Source organism: Leptodactylus fuscus, chromosome 11 (assembly GCF_031893055.1).
Source record: "Leptodactylus fuscus isolate aLepFus1 chromosome 11, aLepFus1.hap2, whole genome shotgun sequence".
Classification (NCBI taxonomy): Eukaryota; Metazoa; Chordata; class Amphibia; order Anura; family Leptodactylidae; genus Leptodactylus; species Leptodactylus fuscus.
Genome location: NC_134275.1, coordinates 78329745 through 78342873, shown reverse-complemented (window position 1 = coordinate 78342873; position 13129 = coordinate 78329745). Strand labels below are relative to the sequence as shown.

General features: G+C 43.1%; 1 protein-coding gene across 5 annotated transcripts in view; it reads right to left on the bottom strand.

Annotated features, from left to right (window-relative positions):
- The window catches only part of PBX2 (PBX homeobox 2), a 28629-nt gene extending 15817 nt beyond the window's left edge, over positions 1–12812 (bottom strand). For 3 of the 5 annotated variants that reach the window (XM_075259318.1, XM_075259323.1, XM_075259321.1), the window contains exons 1-2: positions 12141–12812; positions 2496–2569 (exon numbers count right to left, since the gene is read on the bottom strand). In XM_075259318.1, coding sequence (XP_075115419.1) covers positions 2496–2569; positions 12141–12343 — 277 coding nt within the window. In that variant the 5' untranslated portion in view covers positions 12344–12812. Of the gene's footprint in view, positions 1–2495; positions 2570–4487; positions 7637–9108; positions 9985–12140 lie in introns of those variants that run through there. The other 2 variants (XM_075259320.1, XM_075259319.1) reach the window with 2 other exon arrangements.
- Between the last annotated feature and the right edge of the window lie 317 nt (positions 12813–13129).

Here is a 13129-nt window from a genome sequence, read left to right as displayed (position 1 = left end):
CAGGCATACAGTGATCAAATAATACAGGCATACAGTGCCCATATAACACAGACATGCAGTGCCCATATAATACAGACATACAGTGCCCATATAACACAGACATGCAGTGCCCATTTAATACAGGCATACAGTGCCCATATAACACAGACATGCAGTGCCCATATAATACAGGCATACATTGCCCATATAATACAGACATGCAGTGCCCATATAGCACAGACATGCAGTGCCCATATAACACAGACATGCAGTGCCCATATAATACAGGCATACATTGCCCATATAATACAGACATGCAGTGCCCATATAGCACAGACATGCAGTGCCCATATAATACAGGCATCCAGTGCCCATATAATACAGGCATACAGTGCCCATATAATACAGACATACAGTGCCCATATAATACAGACATACAGTGCCCATATAACACAGACATACAGTGCCCATATAATACAGGCATCCAGTACCCATATAATACAGACATGCAGTGCCCATATAATACAGACATACATTGCCCATATAACACAGACATGCAGTGCCCATATAACACAGACATGCAGTGCCCATATAATACAGGCATACATTGCCCATATAATACAGACATGCAGTGCCCATATAGCACAGACATGCAGTGCCCATATAATACAGGCATCCAGTACCCATATAATACAGACATGCAGTGCCCATATAATACAGGCATACAGTGCCCACATAATACAGGCATACAGTGACCACAAAATACAGGCATACAGTGCCCATATAATACAGACACGCAGTGCCCGTATAATACAGGCATACAGTGCCCATATAACACAGACATGCAGTGCCCATTTAATACAGGCATACAGTGATCAAATAATACAGGCATACAGTGCCCATATAATACAAGCATACAGTGCCCATATAACACAGACATGCAGTGTCCATATAATACAGACATGCAGTGCCCATATAACACAGACATGCAGTGCTCATATAACACAGATATGCAGTGCCCATATAACACAGATATGCAGTGCCCATATAACACAGACATGCAGTGCCCATATAATACAGGCATACAGTGCCCATATAATACAGGCATACAGTGCCCATATAATACAGACATGGAGTGCCCGTATAATACAGGCATACAGTGCCCATATAACACAGACATGCAGTGCCCATATAATACAGACATGCAGTGCCCATATAATACAGACATACAGTGCCCATATAATACAGACATACAGTGTCCATATAATACAGACATACAGTGCCCATATAATACAGGCATACAATGCTGAAATAATACAGACATACAGTGCCCATATAATACAAGCATACAGTGCTCAAATAATACAGGCATACAGTGCCCATATAATTCAGGCATACAGTGCCCATATAATACAGGCATGCAGTGATCAAATAATACAGGCATACAGTGCCCATATAATACAGACATGCAGTGCCCATATAATACAGACATGCAGTGCCCATATAATACAGGCATACAGTGCCCATGTAACACAGACATGCAGTGCCCATATAATACAGGCATACAGTGCCCATATAATACAGGCATACAGCGCCCGTATAATACAGACATGCAGTGCCCGTATAATACAGGCATACAGTGCCCATATAACACAGACATGCAGTGCCCATATAACACAGACATGCAGTGCCCATATAATACAGACATGCAGTGCCCATATAATACAGACATGCAGTGCCCATATAATACAGACATACAGTGTCCATATAATACAGACATACAGTGCCCATATAATACAGGCATACAATGCTGAAATAATACAGACATACAGTGCCCATATAATTCAGGCATACAGTGCCCATATAATACAGACATGCAGTGCTCAAATAATACAGGCATACAGTGCCCATATAATACAGGCATACAGTGCCCATATAATACAGACATGCAGTGCCCATATAATACAGACATGCAGTGCCCATATAACACAGACATGCAGTGCCCATATAATACAGGCATACAGTGCCCATATAATACAGACATGCAGTGCCCATATAATACAGACATGCAGTGCCCATATAACACAGACATGCAGTGCCCATATAATACAGGCATACAGTGCTCAAATAATACACACATACAGTGCCCATATAAAACAGCTATACAGCGCCCAGACAATATCGCCATACGGTGCACAAATAATACTCTCTGATTAATAAACTAAACAATGTCACTACATCCAGTGCAGATGCTTTTTGTAGGTTTGGGTCCCCAGTGGGTGTTTGTGGGTGGAAGCTCCAGGTGACCAGTCCATCAAGACCAGCGACATCTCTTTTAATAATGACAGTGTCGCCTTGATCGGCTGCAGAGATCACTTTAAGGACTTCCTGGTAGCCATATTGGTTTTTGATAAAGGCCTGAATCCACTATAACCGCCATAAATAATCTTATTAATCTGAGAATAAGTGAAGGAGGGCTATATAATATATAGGGCTATATATATATGACATCTCACCTGTCTTCTCCTTTATCTCGCACAGTACACTGAAGAGCGCCGGCTTCATCCTATGGCAGTTTAAGGCGTGTTTCCTGCACAGAGTGAAAAGACAAAAAAGCGTCAAAGGAGTAAAAGCCGTATAAGAGATTATTTCTTCTGGTTCACAACGCTGCTGCAGAACCTCCTGCGCTGGAGGTTTACATTATAAATAATGCTTTAAGGTGTGTGTTATGAGGTTCTGCAGCAACTAAGGTGTCAATTGTAATGCTGTGATTAAGCAGAGGTGTATACCCTGTTGTCCTGCTGCATATGATGGGTGTTGTATGATCATGTCCTACATCATGGTGCCTCAGTGCTTGAAGTCCTAACGTCACATCTGACCAAGGACAACATCTACAAGGAGTTTGTATGTTCTCCCCATGTTTGCATGGGTTTCCTCCGGGTTCTGTTGCACGCGAGGTGTGTAGTATGTTGTCGTACTGCACACGAGGTGTATATTATGTTGTGCTGCTGCATACAAAGCGTGTTTTGTTGTCCTGCTGCATGCAGGGTGCGAATTATGTTGTGCCGCTACATACAAGTTGTGAATTGTGTTGTTGTGCTGCATACCAGGTGTATATTATGTTGTCACGCCACATATAAAGTGTGTAATATATTGTCCTGCTGCACATGAGGTGTGTATTATGGTGTCCTGCTGCTTAGGAGGTGTGTATTATGTTGTCCTGTTGCACGCAGGGTGTGTATTATATTGTTGTCCTGCATATGAGTTGGGTATTGAGTTGTCCTGCTGCATACAAGGTGTGTATCAAGAGATTATAGAGGATGAAATAAACTGCAGCCGCTGAAGAACCTCTTTTTATCAGACAAGGGACACTACATGTTAGTCAATCAGTGACTGACACAGGGGAAGGAACTGCAAAAAAGTTTTCTGCGGCTGATGGAGAGATAAGCGGCGCCATATGTAATCACCAGGTGCGACTTGTATACAGATATTATTTACGGACATAACAATGGGAAATGGACCTGTAGATTGGGACACTACATACGTGTGGTCATCAGTCAGTCACATGTCTGTGATCCCTCATCTATTACACCAGGCGATTATGGCCGAGGTCATTATTGTACATGACTAAATGCTTATTTCTACGATGGCGCGTATCTCTGGTTAAGCTGTATTATAGGCCGGGTAAAATTACAATGTCGGACCTTCAGTTCCTGAGCAGGAGAAGTGGGAATGTGTGACCCCCATACCCAATCGATTGTAAGTAGGTCCCAAAACCTGAGAGTAACATCATTCCTCCGTGACCCCGCGGCCCCCCTATATCCAGCGTACCAGACCCCATACTATAGGTATAACAAATTATACGCTGCGCTGCATATTCAGGGACCCTCCCGGACTAATAAACCCACCCGGCAGCTGTAAAGATAATTATCTGCCGTATCTATATAACGATGATGTCGGCTGTTGATGGTTCTCCTGGTTGTCAGGACTACCTCGAGGATTGAAAAGCGCTGCCATAAGCAAAGTACTATGGGAAAGAGGTATATTTAGGACAACGTGTAGCGGCGTATAATTAGGTCAGCGTCCTTGGAAAGGGCCTTGAGATGGGGGAGGCCCTACTTTCCATATAGGCTGCGGTAAAGCACATTTCTTCACAAAGGGTTAAAGGAGTGCTCAGAGTAAAGCAGGCCTGGTGCGGGGCCCGAGGGTAACCGAAGAGAGAATCCCTGTGTCATGCCAAGCTCCCCCGCAGGCCCTGTACTAGGCATATTATCAAAATGAAGAGTGAGGCCATCTTTGTTGCAAATAGTAACCAACCATCGGCCTTCACTTCTGAAAATGAAAATGAAAGCTGAGCTCTGGTTAGTTGCTATGGGCTAGCCATATAGCAGTTGAACCCTCCGATTTCTGCAGGACCATCTACGACTGGGGATACACACGAAGGGATTAGCTATTGAGAACATGCAGGCCGTACACATTACATCGTAAACAGATAAGCCATGACTAACCATTGGCCGTAAATACCAGAATCGACACGATCGCCCGCATGTGGCCTACGTTGGTCAATCATCCGCCAAGTTGCAGAGACTGGGGGAGATGTAATATTCATTTACGGCAGATTTTTGGGGTAAAAACGTTGCAAATCCAAAGTGTATGGCCGACCTTAACCTGCTGCGATCTAAAGTATTAGAAAATGTCATGTACATACGACGACTAAAAGTGTCCTACAACGTGGGCCACGGCAAGAAACATACCTATCTTTTTCTTACTGCATACCTCTGTACGGAATAGTATAACTAACTTCAAAACAAAATGGCACAGCCGAGTGTGCATGTGCTCTCAATGGGGAGAAAGGAATTACCCACTGTCAGACATCTCTTACGGTAGCTCCTTACACTAGGTTGACACTAGCATTCGGCTCTCCATTGTTCAGTTCCATATGGGGACCCGAATGATAGAGAAGCCTGTCCACTTCAAAAGTGGTAACCCATGGACCACATAGACTATAATGGGGTCCGCCAGTCTTATACCGCAAACGGTGGAGAGAAAAGTTCACCTGGCCATGATCGGACATGTTAAAATCCACCTGCCTGATTCTTCTTTACTCTGACATCTGCTGTCGAAAAAATTTGGGACCCCCGACACCACAACTGCAGGTTCAGCTCGATGTGTATGGCCACCTTGGGTGGAGGGATCAGTCACTGTATATGTTCCTCATCACTGGAGTTGTAAAGGAGCACAAGGGGCAGAAATTTCGTGTCTACGATACTTTGGAAGATCTCTCCAAGCCGCTGATCCCAGCAGACAATAGAGATGTTAGTGTCCATTATTAATACTATAATGTGGTCTCACTTAGTAAAGCCCTTCACCCTGTGAACCGGTTGGCTCAGCCATATGTTTATAGGGCTCGGTCTGTGCATTACCCCCGCCGTTATCATTCTGGAGCCGGCGTCCTCATTACTCCCCCCACGTCAGATTTTACATTGAGTGAATTGGTGCCGGCATCATCCCGCTCTGTCATCAGTTTCCTCCGTGCAGAAAGCTCATCCCATCTCGTACTGATCAATAATCCCCATTTTCATTCTACTCTTGATCTATTACATCAATCCTGTATGGACCGGCTCAGGGTAAGAAAAAAAAAAAAGCAAATTAAAGTAAAGCCATCTCCTGCTCCCAGCGTAGGCGGACATTTTGTGTGCATCCAATAAGAACTGATGGGTGACCTATAGGTGACTATTGACATCACAATGGTGGCGGCAATGGTGACAATCTGATTGCTTCAGGCCAATGGACATCTGTTCCTTAGGTTATACTGAGATCAGTCGGTATATAGATGAGCAAATTATGTCAGATTGTATTGTTGGTTACACCAAACAATGGCCGGTATATAACCTTATAGGAATAATGTATATTACACTAACCTTTATACAGTACACCATGGAGGGCAAGGACAAGAATCCAACATGTCTGACAAACTTGAAATATCGCCAAAGTTGGAAAAGTCTCCTAAGCAAAATATTCACGAAAGTAATGGCAGGACCCGGAGGATCCCCAGGAGGACCCTGGCCCTAATACATTAGTGGTCCATCACAAGACACCCGAATCCAAAGGGTACAATGGTCTGTTTCCTAAGGATTGTTGGAGGACCCAAAGGGTACAATGGTCTGTTTCCTAAGGATTGTTGGAGGACCCAAAGGGTACAATGGTCTGTTTCCTAAGGATTGTTGGAGGACCCAAGGAGCCTCAATCCGACATAGACTGGACTAGTCAAAACTGGTCAATTTCTATCTAAGGCCTATTCACGCCATGTTCGATAACTAGGCCCGGCATCCAGTGGGGGCCTTGACTGACGCTGTATAATAACATCTATCACCCATAGAGCCCATGTAACTGAATAGGTTTGTATGGAATAATATTGTCTACATTACTATGACGTATCGGCCAGACAAGATAGTGAAGCCCTATGGCCTTGCTTAGCACATATACCTTTTCTAGTACAAGCTAAGCATACATTGTAAACGTGATGTGAACATAGCCTAATGTGTAGAGGCAGCTTTAGGCCTCAAACATATAGGTCTGGGACAACACTGTGGCTCAGAGGTTAGCACTACAGCCTTGCAACGCTGGAGTCCTGGGTTCAAATCCCACCAGGAACAACAACTGCAAAGAGTTTGTATGTTCCCCCTGTGTTTGCCTGGATTTCCTCCCATTGTACAAAGACATACTAATAGGTAAAAAAGTACATTGTGATCCCTATATATATTTCCCTACATGGGGCTCACAATCTACACCCCCCCCCATAAAGGTCTGGCATACAGTGCACAAAACAGAACCAGATCCTTAGCCTTACACTTTAGATACCTGTTGGCTGAACTCATGTTATTCCTCCCAAACCTCTCATGTACACGCACACTCGACTGGGTTCACATACGTGCTCAAGTCTCCACTCAGGAATTCTGTTCCTTATTCCGCTTGAATAGGGAAACCGGGCAGACCCCATTATAGTCTATGGGGTGCACGGGTAACGACTTTTTAATCAGATGGGGTTTCGGTTTTTCAGGTCTCCAAACGGACACCGAAGAATGGAAACCCCAGTGCTAGTGTGAACCTCGCGTAATATTGTGTTTTCAATATTAAGGGCCTAGTAATCCACCGCCAGAATCCCGTCTGCCTTGTCAGAAGAGTTGCGACACCCCCATGCCCATGTGACGGTCAGTTGGTCAGTAAAGGGGGAGTCCGCTATCATAATGTAGGGTTCATAAAACTCAACCACAGTCACCTATATCCACTCTCGGGAACCACAATATTCAGATTCTACTGACTTCCCCTTTATGACATGAGGTTGTCAGGCCACGACTGATCCTCTATAGATTGTCGGACATTTACCGGCCACAGAGACCATCCGATCATCAAGAATATACTCGGACTATGGATAGACACCTATAGGGAGAACATACAATCTCCAAGCAGATGGTGTTAAACCCTCGACTGACTTCAAGGAGCGGTGCCAACCAAAATGCCAACACCCGTAGAGAAACTTTCTATTAATGACACTGCAGAATTCTACATGGTAACTGTATATTGCTGGGACTTCTCACCCCGGCCGGCTATAAATAGGCCTTTAATGAGTATCACACTACACTTTATGGAGTCAATAAACTTAGATACCGGGATCCTTCTGGCCGTTTAAAGGAGAATCTACTGGGAAGTTTTCAACAACCTCTGGCATATGGGTGACCATTATCCTAGGCAGGGAATGGCGCGTCCATATCATTTGCATTAATTAGCATAAGATAATAAGGCTAAGAGAGCTTCCAGATAGACGCTAATGGAACAGTGCCCCTAGTGGCCAAAGACTCGTGAAGGCAAATAATTAATGACTCGGTGCCTAACACAATACACGTATACTAATTATTCATGTGATTCGTTATCCTCCATTAATTGCCTTCATGTTGCGTTAGGCGATACCATTTACCTCCGCGTCAGCGCCGTAACAGCGCAGACTATTCATGGGTCTACATATAGACGTGTACACGCTGACAAAAAGTCGACTACTTAGCAGCAAAGTACAAGAAAGTGACCTTTTCAATAGGGCGATGCCCCCTCCCCGCGCCCCAGGGCTACAGGAAGTCTTTCAATGGTGCACGCTCCCTCATTAGCTCTCATAGTAGCTTTTCCTGTGCGCCAGGTTTCAGAAATGGCTCCTAATGTGTACACAGAGGGTCTTGAACTTGCGCATGCAAATATCGCGCCGCTCTGAGAACAGGCCAAAGCAAACAATTAGGGTTTATTGGATGACTTAAGGGATGTCCCTGTGCACACTTAGTAATACACAAGTGAGGTTTGTAGGGATCCATGTTTACTAGGCCTAAAAGATGGAGTGGCCTAGTCTGTGTATTAGGCCTGTATACAGAGGAGAGGGTGCTATGGCTTCCCTTCCATACTCCTTGTGGTACGCCAAGACTATGGAGAGTAACCGCTATGAGAAACTAAATAAACGGCGTCCATTTTTCTCATCCATTCGCCTTGGACCTGTTTTCTCGGATCCCTTACAGACTTGAGTCTATTGAAAGATCTGCGAAAACGGTCAACAATAGGACATGTCAAGAAAACGTCCACACACAAACCGTCTTCGTTGCCCATATCAACCCATCACAGCGCAGATGTCACTTTACAGGAGCAGAATATAACATGAAAGCGGCGCAGTTTTCCGTTTAGACCTTGTAACCCATTAGTGACCGCCGTATAGACTTTCTACGTCAGCTGCATCGGAATAGCGCGGGGTCTCCCACACCGCGTGAAACAGATGGTCGGCTATGTAGTCACAGCCGGGAACCTGCTCCTAACGCCAGGGATCCGAAAAACGCTGATCCTAGGTGCTTAACGCTTTAAATGCTGCGACCGTGTCATGTCAATAGCTTTGGAGGGGGGTTAGTGAAGACCCCCCAGATCTGCCTTCTGTATATTCCTAGTAGGCCGTGGCAGAATGTCATAGGCGGTATAATACAGTGCACTATGGTGGTCATGCAATACAGTTCAGAAGATCACAAGTTCAAGTCCCCTCAGAGGACAAAAAAAATTCACACAAGAAAAATTCTAATAATATTAATAAATTATAGTAAAACTTACATATACTAAGTACTGTCATGTCCGTTATGCCCTCAATACAGGGAAGGTCATAAAAATAGATGTTCTGTTGTCAATTCCCTAAATTTCAAGGAGGTATAACAGAGGAACGGCCTAGGGAATGATGCTCCAGAATGGTTATTTTATGGAGAATATAAGTATATACTACAATAGACAAGTCGGGGGCTGATGGACCTGGTGACCTCACCACAACTCCCATTGCTGGACTGAATCGCACCTTCACCGTTTCACTATCACTATGAGTGTTGTGGCCACGATCACCGCGTAGCCGGAGGTGCAACATGAAGTTCCCGGGCCCCAATGCAAAATCTGCACCAGCCCCCAACCTATAATATGTCTTTTAGGGTACTGGTCCCCTCATACCAGGAGGAGGCATCCTATAGGCCCCATAAGGCTCCTCCTGGTGAGTGTGCACCCCTAGCCATGAACAATGACACCAAACTGAAGTGGCCACCTCCGAAGCACCCCACTAGCCCCATATCTGTACATAGGCCCTAGTTGCCTACCCATAATACCCCGAGGCACGAGACACCCTTATATACCCCTACTCCCCTCCCCCAGCTACCGTATACATAAAAACTCTTCCTAAACATTACACAAGCATGATAAATCCCCACATCTCAGGAGATCCCATAAATCCTTAGCACTCCACATGCTCACTAAGAGATCGCAATAAATGATATTAAAATATATGACATGCAATCCGCTATAAATAGCAAACCACTGGCGCTTCCAGAGACGCGCTAGGAGGATCAGCGCAAATTTGGAGGTTTATAGGGTACACGAATCTCCCGGCTCCACGAGGAATGGAACCCTGCGGTCTGCCCGGGCTCTTACAACAACACGGCTTTATGGGATTAGCAGCGATGTCATCAGGAGGCCTTTTATAGGGTGAATTAAATGTCAATAATGATGCAAGCGAATACTCGGCCCAAGCCCAGCGCTAGAGGAAGGTTAGAGGTCAAGCCTTGGGCTGTATTATTACTGCCATTTAAAGGGACACACAAAGGACCATTGTCATGGGCAGGAAAGGGTTACAGCACAATTTTACACCTAAAACCCACTTTTTATTTTTCTATCAGTTGCAATAGGGAGAGAAATTCACTTAGAAACAGCGTTTTATACTAATTTAGCGCTATTTAGTGACATTGGGATATTTCAGGCATCAGGCCTAGCGGATAGAAAATGTAAGTAGTAAAAAAATATCATTTAAATTAATAAAATAGTAAGAAAACTAAAAAAAATGATATAATAGAAAAAGATATAATAATATAAAAATACAAATAATAATATTATATAAAATATATAAAAATATAACAGAATAATAATATATAAAATATATAGAAAAAAAATATAATATAAAAATACAAATAATATTATATAAAATATATAAAAAATATAACAGAAAAATACAAATAATAAAAATAATAATAATAATAAAATATATAGAAATATAATATAAAAATACAAATAATAATAATAATAATAATAAATAAAATATATATAGAAATATAATATATAAAATATATAAAAATATAAAAGAAATATACAAATAATAATGTTATATAAAAATATATAAAGATAAATATAATAGAAAATAAAAAGAATAATATTATATAAAAAATATATACAGAAATAAATATAATAATAATATAAAATATATAAAGATAAATATAATAGAAAAATACAAATAATAATAATATAGGAAAATGCATCAAATAATAAACAATAATAATAATAATATAAAAATGTATATTTTTCTTTGCTTTTATATTAGATAAATAATAATAATAATATAGGAATATATATATATAATAAATAAATAATATATACTACTACTAAAAATAACAACAGGGCAATTCCTACTGGGCCCTGAAGCCTCGAGGGGGCCCAAAGGCTTCTCTACAATATAAGACACCAGTATTACAGATAGCACATGGTCAGTGGGGACACAGGGGCATAAGGTTACACCCCTGATATATGATATAATACTACTAAGACTAATAATAATATACAAATAATAATAATTAAAAATCCATTATTAATAAGTAATAAAAATATAAACATTAGGGAAAAATAAGATGTTTTGTAGAAAATGTAAAATGTCCATGCATTCAGTTTAGACTGTGATAATAGTTATTAATGACAGTGATAGTAAAATAATATTACGGGACTATTATTTGTATCATCCTATAGCACCAATAACCCAGAACAGTAATGAAAACATCCTGGACAACACAGGCCACGTGCTGTATAGTGACATCCAATATACTCCTATACAGAGAGATTTATCAGTGCGGTTTTATCTTTTTACACTTATTATGGTTGTTTTATTATTATGGGATATAACTAGAACTAAGCAGAACTAGAAATGAACATATGTTCCACTACTCAGTGTATAAGCCCTAGAGAGTACAGGTAGAGGCGAACTATGAGCAAAGATTATACGAAAAAAAATATAGATAAAAATATTAGATACAGAAAATAAAATATCTTTAAAAACTTTAAATAAATAATGTAAGAATCTGTCAGCGGACATTTCCCTCATTTTTGGGACCAGACGACCCTGCAGATTCTTCCACTTTGCTAACTGAATATAATAGTAATCTGCTTCTTGGGCTTTCCTTGGGGACTTGTATGGATTCATTTACAAGGCTAATTGATACAATTATAAGGAGGGATGTGATGTGACTGTGTGGCTCTTCTTCTTGGCTGGGCTTTGCAAACTTTTAACACTTTCCTAGGGGAAGCGGAGGCCGTCAGCAAGTTTGGAGGGAGAATAAACATAGTAAAAGCCCAGTAATCCAGAGGAGCATTTACCAGGCAATGCAATGAGACCTTTACAAGGGTAATAAGAGGCCTTTGTGTCATGTAATAAGCTGATAATAGGTGGCAGGAGGGCTTTCTAGGGTTAATAGCAGACTGTATAGGTGAGCACACAATACTGGATGCTATGTACACACACACAGGCCTCTCCCCCATCACCCACCACCCCCTCCCCTCCTTGCACTCACTTTGCTTGGGCCTCATCCAGGCTCTGGTCAGTGATAGTCATGATCTGTTGTAATATATCACCAATGTCCTGCTTCCTGGGCTCCCCATTGTCTGCTGGGGTGTCATGCATGGGGTGGGGGGTGAGGGTCTGGGGTCCCCCATGGATAGGGTGCCCTGGGATGCCCACCCCCCTGGTCTGGAGCAGCCTTCCTTGCTCATCCATCTCCCTGTCTTGAGATGTCTTCCTAGGTATTGATCTGTTTTCTTCTCCCTTCCAGCTTCTTGCCTTGTACTGTAAGTCACTCCTGTCCTTCACCCAACTCCTTCTCCTCCTCCTGCAAGTGTCTCCCTCTGCCGGCCACGGATCCTGGGGGCCCCTGCCTGCTCTCTAGCCGGGCCCTGCTGGGCTGAGCTCGTCCTCTGCTCCGATCTCCTTGCACAGATCTAGATCGCCCAGTCTTCAGTCGCGCCCAGATCTCGGTCGCTCCTGCTGATGCACGGCCGGCCACTTTTTGCAGGGGTAGAGGAGGTCTCCTGCTGTCTGGCTGTCTCTTTCTGTCTCTCTCTGTCTCTTTCTTCCTTCTTTATTAATGGGTCACCCAGGATTCGGCAGCGATGTTCCAGGCTGGGAAGAGAGGAGTGTAAAATGGTGAATAGCTGGGGAGAAGGGGGGAGGAGAGAGGAGGAGGAGGAGGGAGGAATGTGGCCCTGGAGCCTCTCCCCTCTCCTCCATTCACAGCTCTCTGCTGCCTCCTGACTGTCACATTCCTTCCTCGGAGCTCTCTCTCTCTCTCCAGGAGGCGCCTCCATTCACCCACAGCCCTGCTGGCTACAATGTAACCTCGTGTCATCCCTGCCAGGCCTGGGACTGCTACACTGTACCGAAATATCTGCTCTACTGATACAATGTAACCTCGTGTCATCCCTGCCAGACCTGGGACTGCTACACTGTACCGAAATATCTGCTCTACTGATACAATGTGACCTCGTGTCATCCCTGTCAGCATGG